This window comes from Procambarus clarkii, chromosome 63, assembly GCF_040958095.1.
Source record: "Procambarus clarkii isolate CNS0578487 chromosome 63, FALCON_Pclarkii_2.0, whole genome shotgun sequence".
Classification (NCBI taxonomy): Eukaryota; Metazoa; Arthropoda; class Malacostraca; order Decapoda; family Cambaridae; genus Procambarus; species Procambarus clarkii.
Window position 1 is genome coordinate 19982964 of NC_091212.1, and position 24524 is coordinate 20007487.

The following is a 24524-nucleotide window of genomic DNA, read 5'->3' on the forward strand; positions in this document are numbered from 1 at the left end:
ACCCCAGCAATGCAGTTCAGTGGGTGTATTATATATTGTTTGTAGCCAGAAGGTTGCTACTCCCATAGATCTGCTACTAGACTGTCGGCCCAGGGTACTCTCCCAGGAAGGCCTATGTGGCTTTACCTCTCTCTAGCCACTACGTTACTAGTTGCCACAATTCAGGCACTGATACTGATCGGATGGCTAAGGGTACACTTTTATATAAGTCCGTGCTGTCTTTACCACTCTCCAGGCAATAAGAACTTCTATAGAGAACGTAGTGTTCCCTAGGTGGTACTATGATAACCTTCGTGTATGCTCATAGAGAAATATTGTAATGGAAGCACACTTAAACACAGTGATAAAATGTGTGAATTTACTGACGCAAATTACATGAACACACATACAATCACAAGTAATACATGAACATGAAACTAAGGATAATAAGTCTGGAGATCGTCAGCCTCTTCTTCCACGACCTCCAACACTCCTTCAACTGGGCAGACAGACAGGAGTCCCACACTCTCTCACAGGAGGGCCTCTTCACCACGTCGGCGCCTCTTCTTCACTGTCCTGCCATCCATACACACTGTCCCCTCTGACAGTCCTGGACACAAGCTGCCTTGCAGCCTATTCTACTACTAAAGTATTAATGTCCTATTGCCACATACATAAGTAAATATTGTGGCCTAACTAGCCTACTCACACAAGGGGTAATGGAAGGGAAAATGATCTACCTTACATTCCTGGCTCACGACGCCTGTCCCTCGATGGTGTGAGGTTTCCACGCTTCCTGAGTCGATCCTTGACGATCCAGGAACGTTCCACAGGTCCTCAGGTGTCGTGGAGCCTTCACGTCGTCGCCGTTCCAATCCCTGAGATTCAGCTACCCCAATCCTGGTTCATCGATAGGCGCTGAGCTAATCACTATTTTCCCACACTCGCCCCTTCCACAAGGCGTTGCTCCTTGTCCTAGGCACGGTGTCGTCCTTCCAAAACCCTCAGTGGATGTGACCCGGTTCACAGCTAGGATTGCCCGCCACACCTTTTCAGGCCCTCAACGTCCAGCGTCGTCGCCGAATATTTTCCAAGTTTGGCACTCTTTTGCTCAATAAACTTGGTTCCTTTTTGCTTCCCAGAAGCGCGGGGTCTCCAATACATCTGATGGGCTGCGATAGCCAGCACTAATCCACTAAGAAAGGCTTGTAGAGACTCTAATCCTTGAGAGCAGACCGAGGCGCGTCCTCTCGCTTCCGAGGTCAGGTCAACTCTGACGTTGGCGCCGCCCGGGGCACTCGGTGACGTCACGGCGGGCCCTGATTGGTCGCCCGCGACCTAAGTCGGCCAATCCGCGATCGGCTAGCATCCCTTCCAAAACGTCATATCTGCAGTAGGGGATACTCTTTCATTTTATATTAGGGCGCCAATTTCTCCTTACTTACAACTTATAATGTAACTTTCTCCCTTAACTGGCAGCCAGTCTGGGCACCAATTTCTCCTTACTTACAACTTATAATGTAACTTTCTCCCTTAACTGGCAGCCAGTCTGGTCGCCACATATATCAATAGACTCCCTGGACCTCAGAGAATCAGTACGGGAGAGCTGATATGACTCTTTAAAGCCGGCAAACGAAAGAAATAGGAGAGGGCACCGTAACATACAGTATATAATATGATAATGCATTTTTATTTTCTACAAGAAAAATAAAGACACTGATGCAAACACCTCCTGAAGGTCACCTCTTGCAACGAATCCAACGCTCCAACGAACTGGGGTTGGTCCCATATAGTACGTTGAATCGAGGTTGTACTGTACTTCTACAATTATTTCTACCTAATCAGATCCAATATATTCTTCACTAATACTGTACTGTCAATACTTCGGCTGTGCAGTTCAGAATATGTAAATTTAGAGATAAAGTACACAAATTTGTTTTAACCCTTAAACTGCGTAACACATCATATGATGTATTGGAGTACTACGCAATATTTAAACGGCCCGCGGATACAAGGGGTTCACCTCACCTTCATCAGGGCTCTTGTAAACAGACCCCATTTTTTTTTTAAATCGAGGGCAACATTCCCGGGTGTTAGGACCTCAGTACCTGAGGTCCTAACAGGTCCTAACAGCCAGTCTTGGTGGCTTAGTGAGCCACCAAGACTGGCGCACGCAGCATGAGCTCACAGCACTGCTGTTCAGCTTGTGACCACAGCAACGCCTAAAAATGCCAAAATATATAAGTACATGCTATTATTTAGCGATGATAGTATTACAGAAGACCCCTGACGAGATAAAAATGTCCAGGATTCTGATAATAGCAAGATTGTTGTGATAATTAGCACTGTAGTGGGAGGAGTAATCTTGGTGGGGAGAGAGGTAGCATTATCTGCTGACTCTGTGTGACCACCTTTTACTGTCTGGACTCACTATACCAGCTTAGTCGTTTACTATGGTGAACAAAACATGCAGATACTTATTTATAACGTCTGTATATAGTGAATAAAAGCAAAAAACAGTATGGTGGGAAGAGAAGGCTGACGAGTCAGGTGAGGTGAAGGAGGGAGGGAGTTACAGCAAGTGACGGACTAGCTGGTGTGTGGTGGTCACTCCTTGCAGTTGTTTGATTCAGCATACCAACTTACTGATTCCTTATGGTGAACACAAATGTAGATACTTATATATAAAGTGTATATATAGTGTAATGACAGCAAAAACAACAGCGTTGATTGTAATGAAATGCCATTTTCTGGGTGAACCCCGGAGGCTCCCTGGAGCTTATTGGGCTAATGTATGTTATATTAGACCGGGACATTAGCTAAGGAGTTCAGACCTACCAGGGACCAGCACCAGAACCTGGCCCCTTCAGAGAGGTTTCAGGGAGCAATGGCCCTGGAAAACCCCTTTGTGGTTGGGGTTTTCCTTATCTGCCATCGACCGGGGTCAGGCACCCAGAAAGGTAGGCATAACAAAACAAACCCCACATGGTAAAAAAATAAAAAAAAAACGAACAGAGAGGTAGAAACTCCCTACAATCACAAGGAAACAAGCAAACAAGCAAACATCACACTTAACTGCCGCGCCAATCGTCCACGCAGCCCTCCCCACCCCAAGAGGGGGAGGGAGGAGCCCCGGACCTTACCGCGCCAGCTGCCAAGCTTCAGTTCGGAAGTTAAGCTTCAACCAACACGAAAAAACCGCCGACTGGTGGGAGGGATGGTTACCAGGGAGCCTCCGGGGCTCACCCAAAAAATGACGTTTCATTACATTCAACGCTGGTTTTCTGTGGGGAGCCCCTACGGCTCCCTGGAGCTTCATACCCAAAGAGAAGGAAAAGAAAGGGCTAACCCAGGAGGCGGCTGCCACAAACTCTGCAACGCGAAGCCAAGACAACAGGTCGCAACCTGCGACCCAAGGCAACAAGAACGCACAGGAGCAGACGCGCATGAAGAATGGGCGGCCAAGAACCTGTGCGACCCTCAAATCCCTGCACCCGAAATGAGCCCTAGACATCGCCAACACAGCAGCAAAAGCTGCAAACGTTTGAACAGCACGGGCGCAAAGACAGACCGCAGGCTGGAAGAATGAAAAACTCTGCGGACGACCTGGGAAACGCGAGCCCTGAAAACAGGGAACAAGGGGAACCGGATCAACCACAGCGCATCCCCAGACACGGTACGCAGGCAACGGCACAAAACACAACCGGACAACACAGGACGCACCACCGGCCAAACCAATCAAGCAACAATAACCCAAGAACCCCTCCGGAAAGCAGAAGTCTCGACCGTCGCCAGGACGGAGAAAGGCTGCACACGTACAAATCTACCACCAGTACCAAAGAGCAGAAACCTGAACCGAAGGGGCTACCACAAACTGAGGAGAAGATAAGAAGGCACCCCTGATCAAGGACCAGGACGGCTCAGGTGACGCATGAGCAGGCCGAAGGTGAAACAAAACATTAGAAAGCGTATGAAACGTCATACTGTCACCAAGACGACGCTCGCAGGTGGGACACCGTCAACAAAGCCACCTGAACACCACAGAGATGGTGATACCCGCGTCAAAAAACCAGACGCGAAGAGCCGAGGAGAAGACTGAACCAGTCACGTACTGGACCGATTCGACCTGCCGAAAGAGGCGGAGCCGCGGGAAAACGCCCCGGGTTCGGACACCTATTAAGCAGCGTCTGAAATAAGGCTGGACCGGCCACCAAGGAACCATAAGGACTGCTCTCGTGGGAATGGGCTGCAACCGAGCCAGAACCCGAAGCAACAGCTGGACCGGGAGAAGAGGAACAGGTACCCCCACCTCGACCAGTCCTGCCGAAAAGCATCCACCGTGAATGCCTCGCAGGTGAGTAAGGGCGCCACATAAAATGGGCGACGTCTAGACCACGCTGACTCGAAGACGTCCACGGCCAGGAGTCCATACATCCGACATAGCCAACAAAACGAGTCGGCGACGACTGGCCAATCAGCAAACAGAGGAATGAACCGAGACAGCTGTCCGCCAGGACGCAGGACACACCCCCCAGACATGAACCTCACGGTTAGCCAAACCCCGAGAATCCAGCAAACGAGCCACTACGGAACCAACCCCAAAGGTCAACACCTAAGAGAAACCCTGAGGTTCCGGCAATAACTGCCAGAGATCAGTCCGAACAGAGCTGAATGGTAGAGCACCGAGTGACCCAAACACTCCGAAGCGCAAACCAGACAGCCACGAACTCCCGAACCGCGCTGTGAGCCCGACGGACAGACAGACTCCACCATCTCCGGCCGACCTGGTGAGCACTGGTCACAAAGCCCCAGCCGAGAGATGACCCATCCGTGAACACATAGAGCGAAGGCTCGGGAGGTGCCAAGGCACGGAACCCCAAAAACCCCAAAGAGGAAGCTGGTGATGCAGCACCAACACAAGATCCTCGGAGGAACGAACCCAACGAATGCAAGAGGCGGAAGGGGAGTCTCCGAAGGAACCAAACAGACGCTGAAGCAAAACCCGACCCCGCAGGCAGACCAGCACGTCGAAGTTCAGACTCCCGTACAACTGCTCAAGCAACCGCCGAGCAACCCGGGACCCCCCTCATGTACAGCCGAAGGCGGGACCATAGCCGCAGTAACACTTCTCGAGGGAAAGACAAGGAGTGGCCCAATAGCACTAAACAAGGCCCAGGTCCGAACCAGGGATGGAAACAGATGGAATGGCCTCCAGATCACCAGGAAACCAAACCCGGCGATCTGGAAAGAACCACACCCCTGGCGAGCAGACAAGCGGACTGACTGGGAGCCCACACCAGCCAGTCATCGAGGTAGGCCAGACACCGAATCTCAAGCAGACTCAGACAGGGCACTAAGATCCGGTAAAGATAAAAAAAAAAAAAAAAATTACACCAAGTGCTAATTACAAAATAGGGAAGGCAACAAAAGCAGCAAGCCTGAAGCCCCACCACCTACTGTGCCAGTCCCAGAAAACTGGAGAGGAACGTGCCAAGAAGTGACCTGGAGGCCCAGGGCCACCATCCAGGCACCCGGCCCCAACAGAAACCGGTCAGGAGACAACAGTCCTCCGAAGAGGGCATAGAATCCAGGGCACAGACTGAAGAAGTCCAGAAGAACCGCAGATGCGAAAGGCCCATGACTGCAAAGAGCAGACGGGAACCCCAGAGGGATGGGCTGGATCGACCACGTCCAACGCACCCACTAAGTCGACATGACGAAGAGCAGGGAAAGAAGCCCACCCCGCCAGCTCTGAACCCCCCCCCCCCAAAGGGGAAGAAGTCGTCCACCGATGCCAACAGAGACCGGAAGGCAACCAAAAGCGCCCACCAACAGCGGGACCATGCGAGAGTCAACAGAGCAAGCTGCTCCCCCAGCGCCCCGTCAACACAGAAGGGAACAGAATCCCGTCCGAAAGAAAAAGTACACACACACATACACATTATGTATATACACATACATATACATATACACATACACACAAGGCATGTTACACACACGTGTGTATACACATGTGCACACACACACAGCGTACACATGTACATGCGTACACACACGTTCCACTTCACCTGGTCTTTCAGGCATTCCTGTGTACAGGAATCGTAGCAGACGTGTGGAAACAGGCTAACATAGTTCCAATCTACAAAAGTGGCAGCAGGGAAGACCCCCTCAATTATAGACCTGTATCATTGACAAGTGTAATAGTGAAAGTATTGGAAAAGCTAATCAAAACTAAATGGGTAGAACACCTGGAGAGAAATGATATAATATCAGACAGACAGTATGGTTTTCGATCTGGAAGATCCTGTGTATCGAATTTACTCAGTTTCTATGATCGAGCCACAGAGATATTACAGGAAAGAAATGGTTGGGTTGACTGCATCTATCTGGACCTAAAAAAGGCTTTCGACAGAGTTCCACATAAGAGGTTGTTCTGGAAACTGGAAAATATTGGAGGGGTGACAGGTAAGCTTCTATCATGGATGAAAAATTTTCTGACTGATAGAAAAATGAGGGCAGTAATCAGAGGCAATGTATCGGATTGGAGAAATGTCACAAGTGGAGTACCACAGGGTTCAGTTCTTGCACCAGTGATGTTTATTGTGTACATAAATGATCTACCAGTTGGTATACAGAATTATATGAATATGTTTGCTGATGATGCTAAGATAATAGGAAGGATAAGAAATTTAGATGATTGTCATGCCCTTCAAGAAGACCTAGACAAAATAAGTATATGGAGCACCACCTGGCAAATGGAATTTAATGTTAATAAATGTCATGTTATGGAATGTGGAATAGGAGAACATAGACCCCATACAACCTATATATTATGTGAGAAATCTTTAAAGAATTCTGATAAAGAAAGAGATCTAGGGGTGGTTCTAGATAGAAAACTATCACCTGAGGACCACATAAAGAATATTGTGCAAGGAGCCTATGCGATGCTTTCTAACTTCAGAATTGCATTTAAATACATGGATGGTGATATACTAAAGAAATTGTTCATGACTTTTGTTAGGCCAAAGCTAGAATATGCAGCTGTTGTGTGGTGCCCATATCTTAAGAAGCACATCAACAAACTGGAAAAGGTGCAAAGACATGCTACGAAGTGGCTCCCAGAACTGAAGGGCAAGAGCTACGATGAGAGGTTGGAAGCATTAAACATGCCAAAACTAGAAGACAGAAGAAAAAGAGGTGATATGATCACTACATACAAAATAGTAACAGGAATTGATAAAATCGACAGGGAAGATTTCCTGAGACCTGGCACTTCAAGAACAAGAGGTCATAGATTTAAACTAGCTAAACACAGATGCCGAAGAAATATAAGAAAATTCACCTTCGCAAATAGAGTGGTAGACGGTTGGAACAAGTTAAGTGAGAAGGTGGTGGAGGCCAAGACCGTCAGTAGTTTCAAAGCGTTATATGACAAAGTGCTGGGAAGACGGGACACCACGAGCGTAGCTCTCATCCTGTAACTACACTTAGGTAATTACACTTAGGTAATTACACACACATACATTTTAAAAGAGAAGTACAAGTCGTCGACCAGTGGGCAGAGAGCACCACGCCGGCCAGGCAAGGAAGGCACAAAACTGCATCAAAAGGCCCACCTCGACAACGAAACCTAAAGGTCCCAGCACGACCACAACATGTGCCAAGATCCAAAAAGATCAGTCTGCAAGCCAGGAAGACCCCGTAACTCCAGAAGGCAGAACCGGGTCACACGAGGAAACAAAGCCCCCTGAACCCACAAAGGGAGCCCAAGAGGAAGAAACTTCCGTAACGAAGCCAAAGAACCCAAAGGAACCCTGAATCAAACCAGGGGAGCCCAAACCACCACATTTGCTGGCAGAGAACACCACAGAAGGCAAAGCACAGCCCTCAGACAGAACCCCCTGGGAAACGGTCATAACAGGCCGAAAATTGAGGGATAAGGTGTGGGAGCAAGCATAACAGCCAGGGGACACTGAGCCCAAACCCACGGGCCCAGACCCAAAACAGATAAAAAGGGAAACCCGGTCCCTTTCAAACAACACCCAAACGTTCTCAGAGGAACAGGAAATGGGCAGAAAACACCAGAAAAGCAAAGAAACGACAACAGGAGAATAAAACCCCCGAAAAAAGGTGAAAACTCACCCAAGAAACTCGCTCGCACACCCAGACGCATGTAAACAAACCGCAACGCCACCCTGGTGGCCACGCCGGGAAACCGGCAGACGAAAATGACCGCCAGAGGGCTGTGACCGACGCTAAAGATATGAAAACACACCAGCAAAAGTGGGAAGCAAGCAGACAGGATGGGCGAAAAACTCTGCCCAAAAGCAGAAAACCCAGGCAGGGGCAAACCGCCCCAGAACTTCTAGCAGGCTTCCCCCATAGCCCCGGGAACCACCAACAGGTGCCCCGGGGCACAGCTGTCCTCCAAGCTCTCTGTCCTGAAAGAAAAGCATGAGTCCATGGGAAAGGCAGCAAAAAAGAGCTGCTGGTAAGACCCAGAAGCCTTGGCAGGAGGAACAGGCTCGAAAACCTCCGTCCCCCAACCCGAACGGGGCAGCTCCCGAAAACCGCCCGAGTCTTGGCCCCAACTAAACCCTGCCCCGACCCCGAAACCAACAGACAGTCCGGAGCCAGGAACAGAGAGGGAAAGGGGCAAACAGCACCTAACCAAACGGGGCGGCCTCGGGGCATCCGAGTGGGAAACCAACCTACCATGTTACAGCAACCTAACCTAGCTTGCAACACGGATGCTGCCTGTACTCTGAACAGTAATAACATCAGGAAAGTACTGGAGAACAAGCAGAGAATCTCTCGCAAGACTCTGGGTCAAGGTGTCAGTGACCCAACAGGCAGCATTACGGAGGTAAAAGTGGCAACTGTCACCCGGAGACAAGAGCACAGTAACCAACAATCCCGTACAAGACGGGTTGGAACCCAGAAGACACATTCAATGGTTCCCCAAGCCCCGACAGGGGTTTCCAGGGCCCATAGGCTGACTGCTACGGGAAGCCCGGGCAAGGTGTTGCTAACCGTTTAAGAAACCCAAACATAACAAGAGGGTAGAGGATAGCACTGAAAACCTCTGCGACGTGTACAATCACGGGGGCCTAGCAGAGGGCCGCCAAACACTACCAGTGGAACTATAGCCACACTAGGCAGACCCCCACCAGACATGAAAATAAAAGCAAAAGAAAAACCCGCAAAAGTACACCGTCTCCAGAGGCAACAGGAACCGGTCGCCGCTTAGGTGGCAGGCTGTGCAACACCTCGATGCCCTAACCAGCACAATACCAATCCTTACCCAGGGCCAAACAAGGGCCCCAAGCCCCAGCTGGCCCCAAGGGCGAGGCAAATGCCGAGCAGCAAGAACCTCCACGGGAATGGTTCCCAAACACCCCAGGAAAGATAACCCTGTTACGCAAGGGCAGTACTCACAGGGCGCTTGGGAAGTCAGCCACTAAGCGCATGCAGCCCTGGCACTGATGAGGTACTCCTGGCCACCGCCCAACACAACACACGGCAGTGAACGCCACACAAGGCAAACACCGCCTAGGAAACTGAGGCCAGAGAAGCGTCTATCCCGGTTGACATTAGCTTACAAACTGAAGCTTGGCAGCCGGCACGGTAGGTCCGGGGCTCCCCCCTCCCCCTCCCGGGGCGGGGAGGGCTGCGCGGACGATCGGCGCGGCAGTAAAGTGTGATGTTTGCTTGTTTGCTTGTTTCCTTGTGATTGTAGGGAGTTTCTACCTCTCTGTTCGGTGTTTTGTTTTAGTTTTTTACCATGTGGGGTTTGTTTTGTTTCGCCTACCTTTCTGGGTGCCTAACCTCGGTCCATGGGAGATAAGGAAAACCCCAACCCCAAAGGGGTTTTCCATGGCCATTGCTCCCTGAAACCTCTCTGAAGGGGCCAGGTTCTGGCGCTCGTCCCTGGTAGGTCTGAACTCCTTAGCTAATGTCCCGGTCTAATATAACATACATTAGCCTGATAAGCTCCAGGGAGCCATAGGGGCTCCCCACAGAAAGAGCGTTGAGAGAAGCCATTTTGGTGAGGGAGGTGGCAACATCTGCCTGACTTGTCATGTTGGGTAAGGGTGGCTACTATGCTCTTTGGGCACTATACCGCCTTAGTTGAACAGTTATGGTGAACAAAACATATAGATACTTATATATAATGTGGTGTATATAAGGTAATAACACCACAACAGTACAGTATACTTGAAGGAGGAATGTTAGTGTGTCTGGCCTTGAACCAGTGACGATGGGCGGGAGGGAGGGCGCATGAGTTGTGTGTACACACTGTTACTGTCTGCTGTCACCATACAAGATTAGTGGTTCGCTATGAGGAACACAAATGTAGATACTTATATATAACCTGTGTATATAGTGTAATAACCGACAAAGTATTTGTTCACTGTTTGATGAACATAATAATTGAATCAATAATATGCACACCATAATTTTGAGTACAGTGATGATTCACACATTTTATTATATACATGTAAATATATCACACTACACACTATTGAATAATATTGGAACAAAAAAAAAGATAAAATCAGACACACTGAAATAATTAGGTAATTATATCTTTGTGGCAACCCCTCGCCTGACAGTTGGGGCGAAGCAGAACTCCCCCGACACTTGCAGAGTCGGCGTCTCTTTTTTTGCCAGACTTCCCCAACCTATTGCGGCCAAAATATGCCACTTACGATTTTTTTATTATTTCTCCCGTGATCAGGGCAAACCTTAACAAGTTAAGAAGAAAAAATAATTTGTTATATTTTTTTCTGGGGGGAGCCCTGTCCGCTCCCCGGAGCTAATCCCAGGTTGATATGCTAATGTCAGACTTTGGCATCAGTCATGTGTATGGAGTTCTTAGGCCTACCGGGGACCATGGCCAGAACCAGGCTTCCTCAGAGAGGCAAGGGGAGCAATGGTGTATAGAAACCCCCGTGTGGTTGGAAGCATTCTATGTCTGCCATCGACCGGATCAGGCACCCAGAAAGGTAAGCGCTTCAAAACAAATCCTTATTCTGGTTAAAATTGCTACCAAAAGCCGAACTAGTGGATAGAACTACACTAGAACTTACCCAACAGAAAACAAGCAAACTAGTGTGATGTCACATGTCACCGCGCCGCTGTCTGTGCAGCTCACCCCTCCCTAGGAGGGGGAATAGGGAGTCCCAGACCCTTCACGCCGGCTACCCACACCTCAATTTTTGAGGCTGATGCTATAGGCGAAGGTCGTGTGCTCTGGCTCCGGTGTCGCTACAGCACTGTGCTTCGTGTGTGGTGTTTGTTTTCTGTGGGTGCAAGAACCAGGAGTTATCTTCAGTACTCAAGCTGCATGCACCTAGGGCTGCCTTCCCTAGGTGCCCTGTAAGTATTGCGCTTGGGGCTCTTGGGTGTTCTGTTCTCATTTGTTACCTGCAGGTAAGAGGCAGTTTGCACTGGTAGGGGCGCAGGGTGCTGTGCAGCTTTGTATTTCCGACATAGCCGGCTCTGTTCCTTGGGGTTCGCTGTCCTCTTGCGGGGTTTTGTTTTTCTTTTTCTTTTTGCCTTGTGGAGGGTTCTGCCCTATTATTCCACTGGTGTTTGCCCTTCCACGGTTCTCCTTGGTGGCACCCCCTGCTAGGTCCCCCGTGAGTGTACACGTCCCTTGGGTACAGCTTTAGAAGTTTGCTTGGTAGTTTTGGGCGCCGGTTAGCTGCACCCTGCCTGGGACTACCTGAGCGCGAGTCCTCTTAAAAGTAAATGCTCAGGACCCTGGGAATTCCCTAGGGGGGCGCGTGGGTCCGATGGATGTGACCCCGGAGTCCCCGCTCGCTGTGTGTGAGTTTGAGGGTTGCTCTGTCCCCTTGTCTCGGGGTGACCCTCATTGTTTTTGCCTCTGCCACACTGCCTGTTGGGTCGGTGATACTTTCGACCCTGAGTCCTGTAAGTGATGCTGCTTGCTTGTGACTCAATTTGCCCAATTATCTGCTGATTCTATTCGGGTACAGGCGGCACGTGCGTTGCAAGCTAGGTTTTGTCTGTTGCAATGCACTCAGTTGGTTGCTCACCCAGATGCCCCGGGGCTGCTCCGCTTTGTTTCTCGAGACCCGGACTTAGGGGTGGGGGTCACTTCGATCCTGGTTCAGTCTGCACCTCCTCGTTCTTCCCTTCCTGTTGTGCGTTCTGGTCCCCCTCCCCCCTGCTTCCGGCCCCGATACGTTTGAGGCTTTCGGAGTCGGAGCAGGGGTTACTTGATATCGAGACTCGGGCAGCTTCGGGGGATGCCCCTTCCGGGGAAGGGGGGCAGCAGAGGCATTCAAGTCTTGTCTCCCGGCCAAAGCTTCTGGGTCTGACCAGTGGGCCCCCTTTCTTCCGGCTTCTACGGCTGCTCCGTCCTTCTCTTGTAGGGTCGGTGCTTAGGGAGAGGACTCGACCCTAGGTCCTGCTGTAAAGGACCTCAAGGCTGGGGAGGGGTTGACTTCGGGGCCATGGGCTCCACTGGACCCCGCCTGGGTTTTTCTTCCCTCTGAGCGGGGCTTGTTGTTACAAGGTGTGAGGTTTTCTTTTCCCCCTCTGCGTACGAGTTGGATTTGATGTCAGCCCCTCCTTGGGTTCAGTTCCGTGTTCCCCCGGGTGCGTCGATTCCATCTTTCCAGAGGTTTTCGGCTTATCGCATCCAACCTGGTGTGGTGCAGGCAGCCTTTGTAGCGTACCTCCTGCGTGACCCAGATTTTGCCTCGGAAATGGATCCGTCCGAGTTCAGGTTTGGGACTTCGTTCCCTTTCTGGCTCCGTTACGAGGTTCCAGAGTCTTCCTGGCTAGCGGACTGCCCCTTGTTTGTTCTGGATTCCTGGCATTCCTTCTGTTGTTCCCGCACACTGGAGTGGCGGGAAGCATCCACGATGATTCAGGTTTTCCTGGAGGGGTGATCTTGAGTACCTGAACGAGTGCTTATTTGCCCCTGCCCTTCCCTGCGATGTGGGCGTTGTTCAGCTCCATGTGCAGGTTCCCACCCTTTCGGCAGCGTTCGTGGTGGAGGACTTGAGCGCCTGGGGTCTTTTGGCTTCGGCCTTGCGGTTCTTTTCCGTCCTGGAGCTGTCCTCGGATTGGCTAGTGGAGCATGTGAGGACGCTTGGGTCCGTCCCGGGGTCTGGCACCATGTCCTCAGCAGCGCGTGCATCAGCTGCTTTGTTGAAGCTATTCGCGCCAATTTTACGGGATGTGGTTTCCCTGTTTTATGCTTCCTGTCTCGCGTGTCGGCAGGCGGTGGTGGGTTCCTCTGTGGAATCTGCTTAGGCTCTGGCTCTTAGGCTGTCATCGCCTTTTTGTCCTCTTCTGTTTGAGGAGTCGGTCGTGGCACAGTTTATCCAGGTTGCGTGGTCGGGTTTTCGTCCGATGTCAGACTTGTTGGTTTTCCGGGGCTCCCGCGGTGGGTCTTCTCGAAAGGGTCGTGCCAGGGCTCGGGGTTCCTCTCGTTGTGGATGGCCACTGGTGTCAGGTTCAGGTTCAGCTCCTGCTTCGGACCCACGCTTGTCTGGTCAGCACGGTGTTCGCTCTGTGCGGGGTTCTGGGTCTCGTAAGGGGCACCGGCCCTTTCCCGGTTTGCCCCATAGACGGGGCGATGGTGGGGGGGGAGGCTTGCGCTATTCGCCCACGCCTGGTCCCACAATTCATGGGCGTTTCGGGTCGTGTCTGTCTGCCTGCGGTGGCATTGGGTGGCCCCCCCCCCCTTTGGGGGGGTCAGGGCTGGCAGGGCAGGTTTCTTCCCCTGCGCTCTGTCAGGAAGTCTTGGAATGGGTTCGCTTGGGCGTCGTTGAAACGACGTGATCCCTCAGATGGGTTGGCATGTCCCGATTCATGTGAGATTCCAGGACTGGCTCGGTTTTGTTGTGGGATATCTCAGTTACCGCTTTCGTTGTCTCCCGTTCGGGTTGAACCTGGCACCTCGCGTGTTCACGTGCCTTACGCGGGTCGTGGTGCCCGTTTACGTCTCTTAGGTGTTCGGGTGTTGGCCTATCTCAAGGACTGGCTGGTTTGGGCTCCCAGCCGGTCGGCTTGCTTGCTAGCCAGGGATTTGGTTCTTTCCCAGCTCGCCTGGTTCGGGTTCTTGGTGAACTGGAGGAAGTCCCATCTGGTCCCCTCTCAGGTTTGAACTTGACTGGGTCTCGTTTGGGACTCTTGGATCGCTTATCTTCCCCTCCGCAGTCTCTCCTGCGGCTGCGGTCCCGTCTTCATCTGTTTCTGGTGGGCCCTCAGGTCACGCGGCGGTTGCTCGAGGGGCTGTGCGGGAGCCTGAACTTCGTGATGGTAGTCTACTCGCTGGGTCGGGTTTGGATTTGTCGGCTGTTCTGGTTCCTTCGGGGTCGCCCCTTCCGCCTCTCTCGCGATCGCTGGGTTCGACCCCCGGGGGCCTTGCGTCAGCTGCTGCATTGCTGGCATCCTCTTCATGTTTTTCGGGGTTCAGTGCCTTGGCGCCTACTCGAGCCCTTGCTCGATGTGTATACGGATGCATCATCTCTCGGCTGGGGCTTTGTGACCAGTGCTCATCAGGCCGGCCAGGGGTGTTGGGGTCTGTCCTTCTGTCGAGCTTTCAGCACGGGAGTTCGCGGCGGTGTGGTTTGCTCTTCGGAGGCTTCAAGTCGCCAGCGGATTGACGATTTGGCTCCATTCGGACTGCTCTCCGGTGGTTCATTGCCTGAACCACAGGGGTTCGATGCGGTCCTTGTTTCTTTGGGGTTGGTCGCTTCGGGTGACTTGTCTGCTGAGTTCTCGGGGTTTGGATCTCCTGGCAGTTTCACGTACAGGGAGTGTCCAACGTCTTGGCCAACAGCCTGTCTCGCTTCGTTCCCCTCTCCACGGAGTGGATGGTCGATGACGCTTCCTTCCATTGGCTTTGCCAGACTGTCGAGCGCCCCGAGGTGGTCCTCTTCACATCAACGTGGTCGAGGCGCCTTCCTGTGTATGCGGAGCCCTTCCCCGATCACAAGGCCATCGGGGTTGATGTCTTTTGGCTGGACTGGTCGAGGTGGGGATTCCTGTACCTCTTTCCCCCAGTTCGGCTGTTGCTCCAGGTCCTGACTCGCTTGGAGACTTACCAAGGGAGAGTTGTCCTCCTGGCTCCTTGGTGGCCGGCCCAGCCTTGGTTTCAGGCGCTGCTTGCTCGATGTCCGAACCCGAGGATTTTCCCGCGGCTTCGCCTCTTTCGGCAGATCGGGCCAGTACGTCAAGTGGCTTGTTCGATCTTCTCGAGTCTTCGCGTATGGGTTTTTTGACTCGAGTATATCATCATCTCTATGGTGATCAGGTGGCCTCCTTGTTGGTGTCCCACCTGAGGGCTTCTTCTCGGCAGGCAGTATGAAGTTTCCTGGCGGTCCTTCTGTTTCTTTCTGCGTCTTCGTCGTGTTAGTTCGTTGTCTGTTAGGGTGGTCTTGTCCTTTCTCTCTTCTTTGTTTCAGGACCATCATCTTTTGCCTATCACTGTCGGCTCATATCGTGCGACGCTGGCGGAGCTACTTCAGCTTGCCTTCGGTATCGATGTTATGTCTGCGCCGTTTCGCAAGCTGTCTTGTGCTTTGTTTCACCTCTGGCCTGCTCATGCACCGCCTAAGCCGTCCTAGTCTTTGGACAGAGTGCTCGCTTACCTTTCGTCTCCTCGTTTCATTGTGGCCCCTTCGGTACGTGATTATTTCTCCATGGCTCTTTTTTTGTTGGCATTAGCCTCTGGGGGTCGGGTCGGGAAGCTTCATGTTCTCAGGTGCAGGGGTTTCTGTTCTTTTGGTCGTGGAGATTGTTTTGTTCACTTGTAGCTGTCTCCTTCTTTTCTGGGGAAGAATGAGTCTGCTGCGCTCTGGAAGGGTCCATGGGTGGTTGATGCTTGGTTGGTACGGCTGGCGGTGCATCATGCTTTGTGTCCGGCTGCGGCGCTTCACCGTTATTTGTGCACCACAGCTTCTGTGTCCGGGATGCGCTTTGGGTTAATCTGGTTTCCCTTCTTCCCTGTTCGCGGGTTCGGGTCTCCCAGGTCATCTGCAGGGTTATCAAATCCAGCCTGCCTGAGGTCTATCCCCGTGCCCATGACGTCCATAAGTTCGCGGCTCTTGCTGCCGTATTTGGAAATATGCCTTGGGCTGATATTTGGGCGCAGGGTTTTTGGCGGTCGAACAGGGTCCTGGCTGCTCGTTACCTCATGAATGTCCCTGGGCCCCGTCAGGCCTGTGTTGCTTTGGGTCAGCGGTTGCAGCCAGTTGTCTCGACTTCGAGTTGAGGAGTGAGCAACGACCGCCTCCCAGGTAAGTCATTTTTTTTCTGTCTGTGGGGAGTTAGCTCCAGGGAGCCGACGGGGCTCTCCCAGAAAACCAGCGTTGAATGTAATGAAACGCCATTTTCTGGGTGAGTCCCGGAGGCTCCCCGATATCCCTCCCTCCCTTCTGTCGACGTTTTTTTGTGTGCTTTTGACATCCAGCCTCAGAACTGAGGTGTGGGTATCCAGCGTGAAGGGTCTGGGGCTCCCCCTTTCACCCCCCCCCCCCCAGGGAGGGGGGAGCTGCGCAGACAGCGGCATGTCGACGTGTGACGACACGCTAGTTTGCTTGTTTTCTGTTGGAGAGTTCTATCTACTAGTTCGGCTTTTAGTAGGAATTTTAACCAGAATAGGGGTTTGTTTTGAGGAGCTAACCTATCTGGGTGCCTGATCCGGTCGATAGCAGACATAGAATGCTTCCCACCACATGGGGGTTTCTATAGGCCATTGCTCCCCTTGCGTCTCTGAAGGGGCCCGGTTCTGGCCGTGGTACCCGGTAGGCCTAAGAACTCCATACACATGACTGATGCCAAAGTCTGACATTAGCATATCAGCCTGGGATTAGCTCCGGGGAGCCTCCGGGACTCGCCCAGAAAATGGTGCTTCATTACATTCAACGCTGGTTTTTTGTTATGCGCCTGTGGGTGACAAAGGCCAAATAGCCCTTAGCAACACAAGGGTTAAACACAAATTCTGAAGGTTCTGAGGGTGTGTTTGGACATGTGCAAATTATCTGGATATGAATGGGGGCCAATTCTAGGCATAGATGGTGACTAGAGACACAAATAAGTCACAGAGATATCAAAAAGAGCTTCTTCAGTGTTAATCATCAATAAGTAGAATGGGTTAGAAGTTAAATAAGTACACAATTTTAAATTTAAATACTGTACATTAAAAACTCATGGGACCGAGTCATTGCACTAAACAAATTGTTTTCATAAGGAGGTTTAGGAGCCGAACTTATACTTGCACGAACATCTAAGTACTGTATAAACATTCACACAAACACAGTTATACATATAAAGCTGTACATAAATATACAGTACAAGACAAACTTACCTTGTTGTTAAAAGAATGAAGATTTTGGTCCATGGTGGCTACAATGATGCTTTTGTCTCGTTTCAGTAAGCCCACTGGTTGCGATGTTAGCTCTGCAGTGGGTCGGCCAATTTTTGTCCCACGCTTCAGTGTGTATATTTGACCATTGCGACATGCGACAATAATGCGGTACTCAACATCGTATAAGCCAGATACTGACAGGAACACTGGTACGCTATGCAGGCTCATCTGAAATATTAAACCTTTAAACCATTGCTTCATTTTATAACAAATTTAAAATAAACAAGACTGAAAATTAAGACTACTGATTTGCAATTAATAAATCAGCTTGTGTGCTGATAGTCTATATTTTTAAATACAACTGTATTGCATAAGCAGTAAAACTTGTTTCCAGTCGTATAGTAACTAAATTTGTCTTGAATCAAGATGAATTGACTAATATACAGTATGTAATTTATTTGGGTTTGCAAGCCTTTAATCAAACTATTGAGCTGTATATTACCAAGTAATGTTCAACTACACCATATTTCAAGATAAGTAAACTTGCATGAATAATGTCATATAAAATACAGTATAATTTGAAATAAGCCTTGGTATGAAAACCCACTTTCCAATTTGCATTATTCTGTCAAACCAAGAAAAATAGGAATACACCAATAATGCTTGTGCATAAGAGCTCATGTGGGACCACTTATGATGCTTGAATCACCACTGAAAGATAAATTCAGCCAGACTAACAAATATTCATAAATGTTTGTTCTCAAGCCCAGATAACACAGCCCCAGTGACTTTACATATGTGCTCACCAATGGGAATCTCTCTCTTTCTTGCAACTAATCAACTCATATGCCTGCCACAGTGGCAAGGTGAATTAGGCATTAGATTTAATTGGCCATGTGTATAGTAAAATGTTTCAAGTGGCAGGCAAGTATGTGACATCTCTGAAACTGTTAGCTAGAGCTTTAAAACAGACCCTTCTGAATATGTTTTCCTGTCTGCATTAATCTCTCCAGTAATTTCCAAGCTCCTTTAAAATTCCTACAGGGATGCTTTAAACCATTTAGCAATAGTGCCATATGTTTTCCTGCCTATCTATCCATGACCCTAGGTAAAGTACCTCTGGAAGAAGTAGATTAATATAACTAATATAACTATAAAGTGAGAAAACAATTCTTAGTAGTGCAGATGCAGTAACAGTGTCTGGATAAAATTTTCTGACAGTTCTAGATACGACAAATTGTACAGTAGGTGAGAAGATGTGTAAATTTAGTGAATAACCAAGTTTGTCATTTACCTACACAACATATCTTGATGTTTAAGAAAATTATACATGAATGAGAACATTTGTAACAGTTGTAAACCTGCTATAGCCCAAATATTTATGTTCAAAACACATACAAGATTTTTTCTTTCACAGACAGACAAGCCATCCTCCTAAGGATTTTAATTTCTTATTTTATTCTGAATTATACACTTAATGATTATCAAAGAAGCACTTTGTGCCTAGATTCTTTATCATACTTACACTGTTAAGAATTGTAAAGGCTTCTGGATCAAGAATAAAAATATTTGCACTCTCTGTTCCCAGGACCAAGCATGAGATAGCATCATCTTCAGCATGACTTTTCTTCATTGTGGCAAAACATGTTACCACAGTCTGTAAGATATTTTATATTATATAAACAAGCACAGCAAACACTTTTGATATTTAATGGAAATGTAAGAAGCAAAATTTATTTAAAAGTAAAATTTAGTAATACACTAAAGTGTCTTTCAAGCATGACTCAAGAAACCAGCACTGAATGTAATAAAACACCAATTTCTGGGTGAGCTCTGGTGGATCCCTGAAGCCACTCTCACTGATGATAGTGTACCATCTACTAAGTCACATAAGCCACTTTGTTCTATAAGCCTACTGAAGACTAGCACCAGAAGATGACCCCGTCACAAAGGTGCAGGGAGCAGTGACATTTATGTATTTATTTATTAATGCCACCACTGGGAAAGACAGCCAGAAAGTCAGCAAGACAAACCACTGCTGGCTTCAAAAGAGAATGCAGCCTTGAGAACCACAAAAAGAGCTCCCCAACTATTTCAATATATATCTCATGAAATCTGGCAAGAGACCCCCAATACGTACATTCAACGTTACTCTAGTGTCACAACTTCTCGTGAAGTTTGGGATAGAGGACTAAGTTGCAACGCGTGGGGGTGCCAGCAATAATGCCTCACGCAGTTCCTGAAAGGTTCAGGGGTAAGGAAATTCTGAGTGTACACGAGCTTGGTTATATGCCAGGCACAGGGACCACAGGACAAGGGTGAACATGCCTGCGTTGTCTACAAGAACACACAACGTAGGGAACGCATGCGAAGATGCATCTGCACATGAAGAGTGGTAACTTGAAGAAATAAACAAGAAAATAGACTCATATAGTGAACAACTTCAAGGGACCCTAAGGGCTAACATAGAGTTAGGCAAGGATCTGCAACTGGCAACTTCAATGACAACTCACATAGAGGAGGTTAATAAAGAACTAGAAAAGTATAAAGAAGAAATAAAAAGACACGTATGCCCAAGATGCAAAAGAGAAAGAGATGATTAAGGAAGTGTGGTTTGGAAGTCAAAACCAGAAATGACAAACAAGAAGCAGATCTTTGGTAAGCAATTAGGAAAGAACTGGTAACCAACAGTAAACTAGTACAAAACACTTAGGTAGAAGTCCATAATAATTTTTGGATCTTTTAGAGAAGGAAATTTCATCTAGGGTAGACCGAGAGAATTAGGTAGGATTAGGAGAAAGCCTAAATTCAAAGGAGCATGTCAGTGATTTTAGGAGGATAGGAAAATATGAGAAAGACATATGAGAGAACTGTCCATTAAGGGTGACATTTAATGGAGTGAAGTATATAACAGAAGTGCTTCAGAATACCAGAAAATTGCAATGTTGTAACAGTAGAACTATTAATATACAAGACCATAGATCTAACATGAAATGTTGTAGTTCACTAGAAGGGAGGATATGCCTTTTATAAAAATATGGAGTCAGTGGGTAGTTGACCTGACAGGCTAGGGTCATCCCTATCCCAAGGGATTAGAGCTCATTGTAGAAAACAAGTGCCACTTGAACCCTGTGTCGAGTCATCAAACTAGGATAATAATTCAGGCATTAAAGAATTAGTAGGAATAAGCAATTGTGGTTAAGTACTTATGTTAAAATTAACTTCAATTGAGAATAAAGAATAAGCCTCGTATGTTATCTATGAAGCATATGACTTCAGTAAGAATAGGATATCTCGTTACTTAGTAAATATGTACCTCCCAGCTTGCTTGTTAATTCATGTAAATTAGTGAAATGTAACTGCTATTGAATATTGCAATTAGCCTGGCTCACATGTCAAGATAATTCCCAATTGTTTTGGAATAATAAGTCACCTTCAGTGACTTATTATTCAGATACAGGATGTTAGTAATCTTCTTCAAAGATTAATTTGGTAACTGAGCTAAGGTCAGTCCCACATGAGGTCAGTGGAGAGATGGATCAGTGTGGGTTGAGACACCCTGGGAGGTCAACATTCTCCTCTCCAGAGGCATGGCTGAACAACTGGTCTAGCTGTGGTATTTAACCCTTTAACTGTGCAACGCGCCTGCAGGCCCACGTCTGGGGTGCGCTACGCGCCTCTGGGTATTTGTATTTTTCACGTTCCATTCAAAACTCCTGCGGCTACATGGGGTTCACATCAGCTTCCTCAGGGCTCTTGTAAACAGATGCCATCTTTAAAAATAAATCGTGGTCCACATTCCTGGGTGTGAGAGCCTCAGTAGTGAGTGAGCAACCAAGGCTGGCACACGCAGCATGAGCGCACAGCACTGCTGTTCAGTGTGTGATCACAGCATCGCCTAATAATGTCAAAATATATATATAACCTGTATTATTTAGCCATGATAGTATTATAGAAGAGCCTGAGTGTGATAATGACTGGGTACAATGATCAAATATCAGTGATTCGATGCTGTTCACAATGTTCACAGCGCTAGCTACAGCACCACAGCATTATTTCGTTCATCTAGGAATCTTCAAATGACTTCTTAGGTTCCTTTTCAAAATAAACTTGTGGTCAATTATTCATTTACAGGAATTAGTGACCAGGATTGTGGTTATAATTAACATTGTGCGTAGTATTGTAGAAGGAGGAATTTTGGTGAGGGAGGGAGGGAGGAAGGGAGGAAGGGAGAGAATTGAGGTAGCCTCACTATGTGTGGCAGTGTGGCAGCCGCTCAGGTCTTATAATACAATGTTGCACTATCAGCAAGAGAATATATATATATATATCTATAAACATGTACAAGGAAAATCAGCATATGAATGCAATAACATATATCAGTATAAATGTTCCTTGATACACAACAATGATCAATCGATCACCCTATCAGTCCTAGAACACATACAACTGTAGGTAATCCAGCCTACGACAGTAACTCTATACTTCAGTACAAACACCTTGGTACAAAAATGGCAAACTATCACTCGCCTTTCACTGCGACTTACACGCTAAAGCCAAACACACTATCAACTCCCTACAAGTGATCATTTAGAACTTTCCTTCCACATCTGGAAGTTCACTACCCTGATATCTTCAGGTTCTTCCGGACTTAACTACCAGGATCCTCTGCAGCTCCTCCAGGCTGCTACACCATGAAGTTTTCCTTGGGCAACTATGGTGCTTCACTACCTCTACTAGGGATCCTCCACAGCTCTCCTGGCTGCTACACCATGAAGTTCCCTCGAGCAACTATGGTGCTTCACCACCTCTACAGAAGCACGTGACACTCCTCTTCACTGCTTCTCCTCACAGCTCGAGGTCCTCTCCTCCACCACCTTGGAGTCTCATCAACTACTCCCTCTGTGCTGGCTTCGAAGTTCTCAGCAACTTCTTCCCCAAAGACAAACCTGCAACCCATTGACACTCCAATAAAAATGTTTCCTTATAAACACATAGACGAAATAATCCACACAATGTGTTTGCATCTAACATCTATCCGCTCTCTACATGCAGTGAGAGTGGACTCCCCCATTGGGCTGGTCCATGCTCCACCTCGCCCGGCGGGCCTCACTCACTCTGGGAGGGTCCTCCGCCGCCAGGCAGTTGGCTTCAGGCGGTTGACGGGAGTGGACGTGCTGCTCGTCCCTCCAGCTGTTCCTCCCTCTCCACTCTCTTATTTTAGGCCTTCTGCCTTATCAAAACATGTCTAACTTATAAATAACATTGCCTACTGTCGCTGGGCACACGACGAAACTACAAGCAATCACTATGAACTGGCTTAAATCGTGCTTACCACAGATTGTCTAGTCGAGGGCGATATCCCTCTGACGGCGTCTGGTCAGGGCGCTCCACACAGCCCACGAAAATGTCTCTGGGCAGCTTAATAAACTCCCCTAGCTGTCCAGGACTTGAGACCACAACGTTCTCAGCTCAATTCCACAGCTGGCACGGCTACACACTTCTCTTCTCTTGGAGATATATCACTAGGGGTTCCTTTCTGACGGGAGCTCAAACGGAGCGTGGCTTTCCCCCTGCGATGTCTGGCCTCAAGTGAGGTCAAAGCCCTCCAGAATCGAGCCTCACGCCTCCAGCAAAATATCCACATCTCCTAACCAGTCATTTATCTATTTCCTTATTTACTGCCCATAATCTCAAATTGTTCATTGAATCCAACAAACTATTTTACATCTGTGTTATCGCCTCTATATTTCCTATACTTTCTAGTTAGGTCAGGCTTGTTGAATAACTCTCGAGGGAGACTCGTTTCTCCTGTAGGCTGAGATCATAACACAGTGTATAGTCTGTAAATAGATAGTATATACAGTGGTACCCCTGTTTAAGAGTTTAATTCATTCCTGGAGACAGCTCGTATTCTGAAAACTCGTAATCCGAAGCTAATTTCCCCATAAGAAATAATGGGAAATGAATTAATCCGTTCCGGACTACCCAAAAACCTCACTTCAAATTAAATTTTATAACTAATTCATCTAAATAAATCTACAAAATTATGTTCAAGTTATTACTTACCCTTGCTGATGACTGCTGTTGGCGTATGGAAGATGGTGAGTAGGAGGGAGGAGGGGAGGTATTACTGTTTGGAAGGGGAGTCCCCCTTCCATTATAACATCAGGCAGTGAGGACTTCACTGGTGTGCACTCTCTGGCACGTTTTGCCTGCATACCACTAGGACTTGCTTGTCTTACTAAGAATCTGTCTAAAGACACTTGTTTTTCCCTACAGTTTAACACTTGCCTGTAGTAAGAAACACATTGTCATTTAAAAGGTCAATGCAACAACCTGCTACAGCTTTATCTGGGTGAGTTTTTTCAACAAAACTTTGCAGTTCTTCCCATACTTCACACATTTTCTTAATGAAGAAGGGACATCATCTACTGCCTCTACTCACAGCTACTTTCTTCGGTTGAACCTTACCACTGGCTTTCTTGAGACCCATGGCGAGATATATAATAACAACTTTTATGCTCAAATTGCCAAAAAAACGACAAAAAACCAGCATTGAATGTAATGAAACGCCATTTTCTGGGTGAGCCCTGGAGGCTTCCTGGAGCTTATCGGACTAATGTATGTTATATTAGACCGTGACATTAGCTAAGGAGTTCAGACCTATCAGGGATGAGCGCCAGAACCTGGCCCCTTCAGAGAGGTTTCAGGGAGCAATGGCCCTGGAAAACCCCCTTATGGTTGGGGTTCTCCTTATCTGCCATCGACCAGGATTAGGCACCCAGAGAGGTAGGCATAACATAACAATTCCCACATGGTAAAAAACTAAAAAAAAAAAAAACGAACAGAGAGGTAGAAACTCATTACAATCCCAAGGAAACAAGCAAACATCACACTTTACTGCCGCACCGATCGTCCGCGCAGCCCTCTCCATCCCGAGAGGGGGGAGGGGGTAGCCCCGGACCTCACCGCGCCGGCTGCCTAGCATCAGTTCAGAAGCTAAGCTTCAACCAATGCGGAAAAAACGCCGACTGGTGGGAGGGAGGGTTGCCAGGGAGCCTCCGGGAATCACCCAGAAAATGGCGTTTCATTACATTCAACGCTGGTTTTCTGTGGGGAGGCCCTATGGCTCCCTCGAGCTTCATACCCAAAAAGAAGAAAAAAAAAGGGCTGACCCGGGAGGCGG

At 48.4% G+C, this 24524-nt stretch overlaps 1 protein-coding gene across 2 annotated transcripts in view; it reads right to left on the bottom strand.

Moving 5' to 3' along the window:
• BBS1 (Bardet-Biedl syndrome 1) overlaps positions 1-24524 on the bottom strand; it is a 185598-nt gene that overhangs the window by 49082 nt on the left and 111992 nt on the right. For both annotated transcript variants that reach the window (XM_045760604.2, XM_045760603.2), the window contains exons 6-7: positions 18861-18992; positions 17336-17563 (exon numbers count right to left, since the gene is read on the bottom strand). In XM_045760604.2, coding sequence (XP_045616560.1) covers positions 17336-17563; positions 18861-18992 — 360 coding nt within the window. The remainder of the gene's footprint in view (positions 1-17335; positions 17564-18860; positions 18993-24524) is intronic.